The sequence below is a fragment of the Macaca thibetana genome, chromosome 19 (genome assembly GCF_024542745.1).
Source record: "Macaca thibetana thibetana isolate TM-01 chromosome 19, ASM2454274v1, whole genome shotgun sequence".
NCBI classification, from domain to species: Eukaryota; Metazoa; Chordata; class Mammalia; order Primates; family Cercopithecidae; genus Macaca; species Macaca thibetana.
Window position 1 is genome coordinate 15,707,446 of NC_065596.1, and position 12,032 is coordinate 15,719,477.

At 46.9% G+C, this 12,032-nt stretch overlaps 1 protein-coding gene and 1 long non-coding RNA gene across 4 annotated transcripts in view; both read right to left on the reverse strand.

Moving 5' to 3' along the window:
* The window catches only part of LOC126942911 (uncharacterized), a 600,821-nt gene that overhangs the window by 495,667 nt on the left and 93,122 nt on the right, over positions 1 to 12,032 (reverse strand). The window lies entirely within an intron of this gene.
* The window catches only part of HNRNPM (heterogeneous nuclear ribonucleoprotein M), a 42,982-nt gene that overhangs the window by 7,840 nt on the left and 23,110 nt on the right, over positions 1 to 12,032 (reverse strand). For 2 of the 3 annotated variants that reach the window (XM_050770324.1, XM_050770322.1), the window contains 4 exons: positions 11,231 to 11,291; positions 8,613 to 8,714; positions 5,337 to 5,381; positions 4,801 to 4,878 (listed from right to left, as the gene is read on the reverse strand). In XM_050770324.1, the coding sequence (XP_050626281.1) occupies positions 4,801 to 4,878; positions 5,337 to 5,381; positions 8,613 to 8,714; positions 11,231 to 11,291 (286 nt within the window). The remainder of the gene's footprint in view (positions 1 to 4,800; positions 4,879 to 5,336; positions 5,382 to 8,612; positions 8,715 to 11,230; positions 11,292 to 12,032) is intronic. The other variant, XM_050770323.1, reaches the window with a different exon arrangement.

Consider the following 12,032-nt stretch of genomic DNA (forward strand, 5'->3'; position numbering starts at 1 on the left):
GACGGGGTTTCACCGTGTCAGCCAGGATGGTCTCGATCTCCTGACCTCGTGATCCGCCCGTCTCGGCCTCCCAAAGTGCTGGGATTACAGGCTTGAGCCACCGCGCCCGGCCTAGATCAAGCGTTCAACTAACACACCTGCAAGACACCTGCAAAAGCTTTCAACCAGCACGCCACTGATTTGAAGAGAACGGCGGAATTCTCCCATCGGCATTCACAGGCCTCCCTGCACTGACCACAGCTGCAGCCTGTTCTGCCCATGCTCCTCCCCTGCCTCACATAGACCTGCACCTTCAACCTCTGCACCCGATGCCACCAGCCGCTCTATCTGCATACACTTGCTGCCTGTGCCAAGCCCGCTCGGCCCCCTAGCAGAACCAGTGCTCTGAGCAGCAGCAGCTAGAGTAGCGTCTGGCAACCCATGTCTCCACCAGCGTCCTCACTAGGCCACTTGGATGCACAGACCTCTGGCGCTGTCCGAAGCCACCCTTAGTATCGCCTCAGCTGCACCTCATCCTTGAAGGTCAAAGACCACAGACCCATCCAAATTTTTTGAAGCAAAAAGCCCATCCTCTAATACAGAAGTGCGTGTGCACGGCGAGAAGTATGTCTGCACAGAAAGACTTCTCTGCTGACAACAGCAGTGGCTGCATCTACATAATGGGGTTTGGGTCACAACCTTCTCATCTTTTACAAGGTTCTTTTTTTTTTTTTGAGACAGGGTCTCACTCTCAACCCAAGCTCCCAAGCTGGATGCAGTGGTGTGATCATGCTTCACTGCAGTCTTGACCTCCTGGGCTCAAGTCATCCTCCCACCTCAGTTTCCCAGGCAACTAGGACAGGTGTGCGGCACCATGCCCGGCTAATTTTGTTTATTTTTTGTAGAAAGGAGGTCTCACTATGTTGCCCTGGCTGGTCTTGAACCCCTGAGCTCAACTGATCCTCCTGCCTCAGCCTCCCAATGTGTTGGGATAACAGGTGTGAGCCACTACACCCAGCCTTACAATGTCTTTTAAAACAAAGGTCCTAGCTTCTCTGGGGAAAGGCCCACCACAGTGGTCACTTGCTTGAGAAGGCCTTTCATGATTCCTACCGCTGGCCACTTCTTTCCTTGTGTGTTCATCTCATACAGGCTGAAATGGGGATCACACTTTTCATGCTGCGAGGTCCTTGAAGAATCTTTCCCTCCCATGCTGAGAGGGCCTTGAAGAATCTAGTTATTATTAATCTCACTCCTGAGAAATGTCAGGTGCGATGTAATGAACACCTTGAGTCCCTATCTTTCAATAAAATAAGCAACTCCATTAGAGATGTGGCAGTAGGAGCACATTATGAATTAACAAGGACTGGCTGCCAATGGTGGGCTTAACATTCCCAGTCTGAATTAACCCAAGTGACCTCATGGTTCAGCATGGTCCTCATGGGTGCTATCTGCTGGACAGCAGAGCCCAGGAGTCAGTGGCGGGGGTGGGAGGGCAGGGCGACAGAACCCTGCAGCCCTGCAGTGGCATCCTCATGGAGCTCTGCTGCTCTCCTTCCATCCTGCCACCTCTCTGCAAGAAGGCAGCACCCCACTCCAGACGAGCATGCCACAGGCTGGCATCAGCATGTTGGCAAGGGCCTCACAACTCATCTTGCTGGCTGTCAACAGGGCCCCAGAGCTCAGGGAGCACTGTGAACTCCAATTTACACCCACAAAGGGTAGCATTTTTACTGTCAAATACTGCCTCACAACAGTCAGTTTTTGACATTTAACAATCTCTCTCTTTTTTTTTTTTTTTTTTGAGACGGAGTCTTGCTCCGTCGCCCAGGCTGGAGTGCAGTGGCCGGATCTCAGCTCACTGCAAGCTCCACCTTCCGGGTTCATGCCATTCTCCTGCCTCAGCCTCCGGAGTAGCTGGGAGTACAGGCGCCCGCCACCTCACCCGGCTAGTTTTTTGTATTTTTTAGTAGAGACGGGGTCTCACCGTGTTAGCCAGGATGGTCTCGATCTCCTGACCTCGTGATCCGCCCATCTCGGCCTCCCAAAGTGCTGGGATTACAGGCTTGAGCCACCGCGCCCGGCCCTCTTTTTTTTTTTTTTTCAACGTTAATCTCAAAGTGCTGGGATTACAGGCGTGAGCCACCGTGCTTGGCCGACATTTAACGATCTTTTGATTTACATTTTTACAGCCACTCTATCAAGATTTGACTCATGCTGAGTGTGGGCCCTGGGAACCTGCATGACCAGCAGTCTGATGGGAGCACCCATGACCATAATGGCTATACTCTAGTCATGAACTAACATTTCATTAAACCCAAACGTCTGCTTCAATTCTTCCTCCAGTGTGATGAACAGTTTCCTTGCAGTGCCCAAGGGCTCTAGAGCTCATCCCATCCAAACCGAAGAACGCCAATCAAGTGGGAGGGAGTCTCTGTTCTCAGCTGCAGAGGGCACGGGGAGCACTCTGAGTGCCATATCTCAGAACATCTAAGAACAGTCTAGGAACACACACTCCATTTGTGGTTCTCCAGAGAATCGGCACTTGGAATCCTTTGCCACTGCCTACCCCAGGCTCTGAATCCTGATTGCGAGATTACACCTGCCAGTTCACCACCAACTGTGTTACACAGCTCAGCACAGCTCCCAGGCCAACCCATCCTGGTTTCCATCTACTTCTAAACTGCACCACTCTGCTCCTCACAGCAACAACTCAAAATTCCCTTTTAATGACTAATCTGTTCTTTTTTAAAAAAAAAAAAAGAGAGAGAGAGAAATGCAGTTTTGCCATGTTGCCTAGGCTGATCTTGAACTCCTGAGCTCAAGCAATCTTCTTACCCCAACCTCCCAAAGTGTTGGGATTATAGGCGTCAGCCAGCACACCCAGACTAATCTGCTCTGAGAAACATTTTACCAAGCCAGATGTATGAAACTTTTTTCAAAATTTAAAATTCCAGCTGGCCACGGTGGTTCACGCCTGTAATCCCAACACTTTGGGAGGCCAAGGCGGGCGGATCACGAGGTCAGGAGATCGAGACCATCCTGGCTAACACAGTGAAACCCCGTCTCTACTAAAAATACAAAACATTAGCCGGGCGTGGTGGCGGGGGCCTGTAGTCCCAGCTACTCGGGAGGCTGAAGCAGGAGAATGGCGTGAACCCAGGAGGCAGAGCTTGCATTGAGCCGAGATAATGCCACTGCACTCCAGCCTGGAAGACAAGAGCGAGACTCCGTCTCAAAGAAAAACAAACAACAACAACAAAAAATAAATAAAATAAATAAATAAATAAATAAAATCCCAAGCACACACAAGTTACAGGCAAGCTTGAATGTACGCTGGAAACAGAGACCTTTGTTGCTTTATTACTAACTAATGGTGACGACTTTCCTACATCCTTTTACTAGCTTCTAGAACAAGGCACCCATGAAGAGGGCAACACACATCATGCCCCACTGCTCCCTGTGCACTGGAAGAAGGGCCTGATCACCGGGGACAGCCGCCTTTCAAGCCTGACAGTGATGTCTGTCCTTGTACCATTTTCACATTCTCTGTTATGACAGACCCGCAAAGGAAGGTTTATACCCAAATTCCTAATGACTTCCCATTCCAAGAAAGTTTCTGTGTAAAAAAGCAGCAGCTTTCCTGTGGTGAAGGGGAAGGTCAAAGAGTCACCAACACATAGAGGATTTCAAAAAGGAAGATTTCCAATTTATCATGCACACTCTGTAGCCCTGCTGGTGCCGTGGGCTAAGTGCTGTGCTGGAGGCACTTCTAGAAGGCAGGATTCCCACATGATGAAGTGCCAGGCTCTGGAGCCAGACAGCCTGGGTTCACATGCAGGCACTACCGTTTACCAGTCACGTGACTTAGGCATGTCACTCTCTGTGCCTCAGTTTTGGATGAAACGGGGATACCAGTATGTACGTATCATGTGGTTCTCACAAGGAATAAATGCAATACTACATTGTTATTATATTATCATTATATTTCTGTCAAAAAGTTGGGGGTGGGGGCCGAGCATGGTGGCTCACGCCTGTAATCCCACCACTCTGGGAGGCTGAGGTGGGCGGATCACCTGAAGTCAGGAGTTCGAGGCCAGCCTGGCCAACATGGTGAAACTCCGTTTCTACTAAACATATAAAAATTAGCCAGGTGTGGTGGCGTACACCTGTAACCCCAGCTACTCAGGAGGCTGGGGCAGGAGAATCACTTGAACCTGGGAGGTGGAGCTTGCAGTGTAAGCCAAGATCGCACCATTGCACTCTAGTCTGGGCAAAAGAGTGAGACCCTGTCTCATTAAAAATAAAAAGAAAAGAAAAAAAAAAAGAAAAGAAAAGTTGGTGGAGGATTTGAATTACACTAAACCAGAATTTGCATAATGCAAATACTAAATTAAAAGAGCCTGTAGACAAGGCTCTTTTTTTATTAACACCTCTATGGACAACTTGCAGATGGGGCAGATGACCAAGAACTACCCCTTCCAGCGCTCCTAGAAACAGACAAACTTGATCACAAACTTTAAAGAATCCCTCATACTCAAGAGACCATAACCACAAACATGTACATGCTTTTTAACACTGTACTCGAAAATTACTGCAGAGCTTGGGAACACAGGACAGCTCAAAGACTAGCGACCAAGTGAAGTAAGTCGACTATTATGTCTAGTTCTTGAAATATTTAAGGCAATTCAAAAGACATTTGATTCGGTTGAAAAACAGAAGTGAGAAATCACTTATTCAGTGGGTCTGTAGCCTAAGGTCACCTGAGAGGCAACAGCCGACAAAGGGTGGGTGAAAGCAGGAAGAAAACACGATGCTTACCATTTATCCTGCCCATGTTCATCCCAGATCCAAATCGACCCATGTTTTCCATACCACCACCAAAGGGCCCCTCCATTCCTGCAAGAGATGTTCACATTTCAGCATCACCCAACAAGACTGCTTAGACTGAGCAGGGAAAGAAAAATTCTATCACGTTTCAACTGGGGTATCTTCTGCCAAGAACTTATCTATCAAGTTTAAGGGCTTCTGAAAAACAAAAAAATGCTAGCACCCTTGTTTAAAAATCACCACCTTCAAAAAGCTGCTCTGATCCAACCCCCTCAATGAACAGACAAGCAAAAAGAGGCACAGAGATGGAGTGGTCTGCCCAAGGTCACAGAGCTAGTTAGTGAGACAGCCAGAACCAAAAGCCAAGACACCCGCTGGAAGGATGGACAGGCAGGAGGAAGTCATTTCTAGACTCAAACTGAAACCAAAGAGAATTTCATGCAGGGTTTAAACAAGAAAGAAAAGAGGAAAGAGAGAAAACCATGCCTAAAAGTGATTATGCTTGTACTTCATTTTAAATTTCTTACCTCCCATCTTATTTATTCCAAATCCTATGCCTTCCATTCCCATTCCTTAAAAAGAAAAAGTCAATGCAAACTAAAATTATGTCAAAGCAGTAAATAACATTTGAACTTAAAAAGCATAATTCCAAACCAGCAAAAGAACTCAAAAGAAAATCCCTGATGACAAGTATATTTTATATATTTTAATTAGCAAGAAAAAAAGCCCCTACCATTTCAACTGTCAAGTATCATATAGCTGGGCCGGGCGCAGTGGCTCAAGCCTATAATCCCAGCACTTTGGGAGGCCAAGATGGGCGGATCACGAGGTCAGAAGATCGAGACCATCCTGGCTAACACGGTGAACCCCGTCTCTACTAAAAAAAAAAAAAAATACAAAAAACTAGCCGGGCGAGGTGGCAGGCGCCTGTAGTCCCAGCTACTCGGGAGGCTGAGGCAGGAGAATGGCGTAAACCCGGGAGGCGGAGCTTGCAGTGAGCTGAGATCCAGCCACTGCACTCCAGCCTGGGCAACAGAGCAAGACTCCCACTCAAAAAAAAATATATATAGCTAAAAAAAAAAATTTTTTTTTTTTTTTTAGACACAGTATTGCCACCCAGGCTGGAATGCAATGGCACAATCTTGGCTCACTGCAACCTCCACCTCCCAGGTTCAAGCAATTCTTCTGCCTCACCCTCCTGAATAGCTGAGATTACAGGCGCCTGCCACCACGCCTAGCTAATTTTTTTCTATGGGATCTACACAGTTTAATGACCCAGTCGGGCAGGGTTTTTTGTTTGTTTGTTTTGTTTTTGAGACAGGGTCTCCTGTCACTGAGGCTGGAATGTAGTGGCATGGTCACAGCTCCCTGCAGCCTCATGTGATCCTCTTGCCTAAGCCTCCCAAGTAGCTGGAACTACAGGTGTACGCCACCACATCTGGCTAATTTTTTTTTTTTTTGAGACGGAGTCTCGCTCTGTCGCCCAGGCTGGAGTGCTGTGGCTGGATCTCAGCTCACTGCAAGCTCCGCCTCCCGGGTTCACGCCATTCTCCTGCCTCAGCCTCCCGTGTAGCTGGGACTACAAGCGCCCGCCACCTCGCCCGGCTAGTTTTTTGTATTTTTTAGTAGAGACGGGGTTTCACCGGGTTAGCCAGGATGGTCTCGATCTCCTGACCTTGTGATCCGCCCGTCTCGGCCTCCCAAAGTGCTGGGATTACAGGCTTGAGCCACCGCGCCCGGCCGCTAATTTTTTTTATATTTTGTAGAGGTTGGGTCTCACTATGTTGCCTAGACTAGTCTCAAACTCTTGGCCTCCAAATTGCTGGGATTACAGGCGTGAGCCACCACACCACACCACATACACACACAGGCCTCAAGCTAGGCAGTATTAAACATGAAATGGAAACAATTGTAAGACACATTCTACAGAACATAAACTTTTTAGAAAATTTTAGGGAACAGAAATAGATTTTTAAAAAGTCCCTGTTAAAGGTAAAATCTTCAAAATAAAAACCAGTTCCTAAAAACACCAAGACTTCCTCCCCAACCCCCAGTCTTTCTGTTTAGATGTCAGACGTGGGGTGTGTGTGTTTTGGGTCAGGGGGAAACGTTAGAGCCATTTGAAGTCGTGGCCCAGAACTTAAGCCAGCCCCAGGGTGACCCTGGAAGAATCTAGCGATATGCAACACTGACAATGGTGGGATAGAGGGGCTTCCATATTCCAATTTCAAAGGATTCTAACAAAGACCAAAGTCTGAAGTCATTAAAATGAAATACTCCTTAATAGAATCAAAATACATCATTATACAGAAATGAAAATGCTAAACAGCAAAGCCTGAGTTTATTCTACACATTGAAGCTTTCATGCAGTTTCTTTTTTTTTTTTTTTTTTTTTTTTTCCTGAGACAGAGTCTCGCTCTGTTGCCAGGCTGAACTGCAGTCATGTCATCTCAGCTCACTGCAATCTCCACCTCCCGGGTTCAAGTGATTCTCCTGCCTCAGCCTCCCGAGTAGCTGGGATTACAGGTGCAAGCCACCACGCCCGGCTAATTTTTGTATTTTTAGTAGAGATGGAGTTTTGCCATGTGGGCCAAGCTGGTCTCAAATTCCTGACCTCGGGTGATCTGCCCACCTCGGCCTACTAAAGTGCTGGGATCCCTGTCTTCTTTTTTTTTTTTTTTTTTTTTTTTTTTGAGACGGAGTCTCGCTCTGTCACCCAGGCTGCAGTGCAGTGGCCGGATCTCAGCTCACTGCAAGCCCCGCCTCCCGGGTTCACGCCATTCTCCTGCCTCAGCCTCCCGAGTAGCTGGGACTACAGGCGCCCGCCACCTCGCCCGGCTAGTTTTTTGTATTTTTTAATAGAGACGGGGTTTCACCGTGTTAGCCAGGATGGTCTCGATCTCCTGACGTCGTGATCCACCCGTCTCGGCCTCCCAAAGTGCTGGGATTACAGGCTTGAGCCACCGCGCCCGGCGGATCCCTGTCTTCTTAAAGACAACACTGTCCACCATGTTTCCTGTGACGGCCACATTGTCACAGAGTGAGGCCCTCTCCACCGTTTTTCTTTGAGACGGAGTCTCGCTCTGTCACCCAGGCTGGAGTGCAGTGGCGCGATTTTGGCTCACTGCAGCCTCCGCCTCCTGGGTTCAAGCAATTCTCCTGCCTCAGCCTCTCAAGTAGCTGGGATTACAGGCGTATGCCATCACACCCAGCTAATTTTTGTATTTGTAGTAGATGGGGTTTCACCATGTTGGCCAGGATGGTCTCAAATCCTGACCTTGTGATGTGCCTACCTCGGCCTCCCAAAGTGCTGGGATTACAGGCATGAGCCAGCGCGCCTGGCCTCTCTACCTTTTTTGCATCTATCAATGCCCCTAGCTCTCTAACAGCAGCTGTGCAAACACCAGGAGGGCCCACGGGGTCTTGGTAAGACACTTTTCAGGGTACTGCAGCAGTGCTATGGTCTTGTGGTCAGGAGACCTGCAGCCTGTCACTAACTGACAGTGTGACCTTGAGCAAGAGCAACTCTCTGGCTTGCCTCCTCTTATCAAATGGCACAACTATTTCAGCTTAGAAGGTTGTCGTGAGGTTACAATGAAAAAGTATAATGACTTTAAACAAGGATTCAACTTGATAAAAATACAAAATACTGCCTTTATTAAAAATGAGGCAGAGATGAATAGGAGGGAATTTTGTCCCAGTTAACTATTTATTTCATTTAAACTACTCAAAGTCCAGTTGCCCCAATAATTAATAATTTTCACTTCCCCAAAACCCCAAGCAAGGTGCACTATCATTCTCACCTGCGGGACCTATGTTTCCCATGCCGATGCCTTTATTCAGGTGATTGGCATCAATGGGTTGCCCTCCTGGTCCTAACCCCATGCCAATACCACCAAGGCCATCTGGAAGGAAAAGAGAAAGAAGTTTAGTTTTCCCCTATTTAGCAAACCTTGACCCTCAAAGGAAAAGAGTCTTTGTTTAGTGAGTTGCAGCTATCCACTCCAGCCTACCCACCCCCACCCACCAGTGACCCCAGGGCCCAATGCAAAATTCAACATCAGCACATTTGGAAACAGAACCTTGTTCTGGCGTTTGGGATATGTGTGTATACAACAAAGGCGGCTGAAAACCAACACAGGGGAAAGTTAACAACCCCCACACTAAGATTCTTGAGAGCCTATTTGTTTCACTAACCCATGGACTGAGAACTGATCAAAAAAGGTGACTCAAGACATCAGGTGGCAAGCAGCACAAATGTGCCCAATCCCTAGTAGCCCAAAGGACGTTTCTCATGAAAAAACACGTTGCAAACCAGCCAATCAACATCCTGGATGTACGCTACTCTCTGAATCTGGGTGGTTTTAGTAACAATGAACCTAATGTATGTATTCAAAGAACCTATCTTCCTTCCCCCAAAGCTTCCTAACCCACAACTGGATACCCAGCCCACACTCAACTCCATGCTCTACTAACACAAACAGGGACACAGAAATACAGGCTGGTCTCTGGAAACAGCCAAAAGAGCTGACACTTGCAATATTTGGGGTAACCACCATCTGAGGCTTAAACTACAACCAGGTAAGGTTTCAAAAATTATAACAAGGCCAGGCACGATGGCTCACGCCTGAAATCCCAGCACCTTGGGAGGCCAAGGCAGGTGGATCACCTGAGGTCAGGAGTTCGAGACCATCCTGGCCAACATGGCGAAACCCCATCTCTACTAAAAATACAAAAATTAGCCTGGCATGGTGGCGCACACCCATAATCGCAGCTACTCGGGAGGCTGACAGGAGAATCACTAGAACCCAGGAAATGGAGGTTGCAGCGAGCCAAGACCACGCCACTGCACTCCAGCCTGGGTGACAGAGTGAAACTCCATCAAAAAGAAAGAAAGAAAAAGAAAAAGAAGGAAGGAAGGAAAGGAAGGAAAGAAAGGAAAGAAAGAAAACAAAATTCATTTAAAAAGTAAATAAAACCTGCCACTACTTCCCAGGCGTTTAACCTGATTAACATTCCATCTTTAACTGCACAGCAACAGCAGCAAGAGATCACCAAGGTTACTTACTCCTCAAAACACTGAAGGCTTTGAAGTCAAGCCTCTGAAATGGCTGGGAGACCAAGAGCCATGGCTCCCTGGAGCAGTGTGCTCCACCTCCTGATCCAAAACAAGAGTCAACAACAGCCACTACCACGGTCCAGGGTGACCGCTGCTCAGATGAGCACACAGACAATTTATTTGGGAAATGAGTATGTTATGTCCAGGAAATGTAATCCTTCTCTAACTAATGTTGACTTTCAACAGATGAGCCTTCTCATGAAGCCACAGATTTCCCTTCAAGATACATCTGTCATGCTGCCTTAATGCTACGCTGCAAAGGTGCTCTGGCCTGGGCTCCCATCCAACTCAGTAAGTGAGTAGGGCCCTCAGCTTGAGCTGCTGCTCCAGACCAGGCCCCCTCAACCCACCTGGTGGAGGTCCCCGCAGCACAGCACACACAGGCCTCTCACCCTCACCCATCTTCCTTCTCCAGGAGGGCTTTACCTGTGCCAGTGACTCCCTGAAATGTCCCACTGCTGTCTGCACTCAGGTTCTGGCTTCCCGTCTCCGGCTTACATAGGACTCTGCACTAATATTTGCCACTTCTACCTACGTGGTGGCCCATCAACTAGCCTTCCCTGTCACAAGACAGATTTTTCACCTGGGTGTCACAAATAGCCGATCCCTTTCCCCTCTGCATAGAAATTATTTGTTCAAGACACTTCACATACCATAAAACTCACTCAAAGTATTCAGTGGTTTTTAGTATATTGAGATAGGCAACTATCACTACCATTTAATTCCAGAATATTTTCATCACCCAAAAAGGAAATCCAACCTTATTAGCAGTCCCGTCCCCACTTACTCCTTCCTGGCCACAGGCAACCACTAATCTACTTTCTGCCTTTATGCATTTATCTATGTGGAGCATTTCCTGTAGATGAAATCAAGGTTCATCCACACCGCAGCATGTGTCTGTCATCCTGCTGCAAACAACTGTGTACGAATTTCTGTGTAGATATCTAGTGTGCACTGCTAGTGCACATGGGACTAACCAATATCTTCTGAATTAGAGTGCAGCCTGGTTTTTATTCCCTTCACAGGTTCTGATTCTTCCCTCCCCAGGACACTTTCAAAATGCCTAACCACATCCTCTACATTTTGGTATTACAATCCTAGGATTAACACGAGGTAATCCTAACAATATCCTCAAATTGTGAATCTCTGCTCATTTCTCGCCCTGAAAAATCTATAGAAAAGAATTGGCCAAGAGAACTGAGGGCTAACCTGGCACAGGTTCAAGTGAAACTTTATGGTAATTTTCTGTTTCTTAGTATAACTCAAATTCAAACTCTCAGCCCTAATCACTGAAACACTTACGGGGAAGTTGTTGTGGACGCTCAGGAGGGAAGAAATCTCCTTTTGGTAAGGCCCTCTCATCCTGAAAGAGAAAGAAAACGAATAAATCTCAGTATCCAGTGCAGCAGTGTTTGCCACAGCCAAAGACTGAAATGGCCCCCCATCAAGAGAGGACTGGCTAAACACATTATCCACGCCATGGAGTAATATGCAAGGGTGGAAAGGTATGTGGAGCGTGCTTCCTATTTTATGTCAAGGTGAAGGATCAAAAGACATATGGATATTATCGTGGGGGATAATGGGGACCTGGGCAAGAAGTCCAAGTAGGACTCACACTATCTTCACGCTATCTTTTCATGCTTTTTGACTTTTGAGTCATATGAATCTATCATCTATTCAAAAAACTTAACTATTCTATTTACAGTAATGAAAAAATTGCTTTATAGTTTCTTTTATCTTTTTCCTGAATTTGAGCCCCGACTAGATTGCCCCCAGCATGTTCCAGTCATGCCTGTAGTAACTATTATCTTTGGCACAGCCACGGCAGAGCAAATGTTTATTAAGACTGAAATGCTCCAACAGACCTTTAAGAGCTGTCTGAATCAATGACTTAATTATGTTCACAAAAGATTTGATGCTAACCAAACATTATACTGTAATACTCTGAAAAACTGGAACCCCACATACATAACTATTCTTTGAAACAGATCACTTGCTCAACCAGGATACCCAGGTGACTACCTGTATGTGCCATTAACAGTCAACTGTGCAAAAGGAAAAATATCTAATGCAGTCAAGAGTTGCCATGAGCAAAATGTTTTGT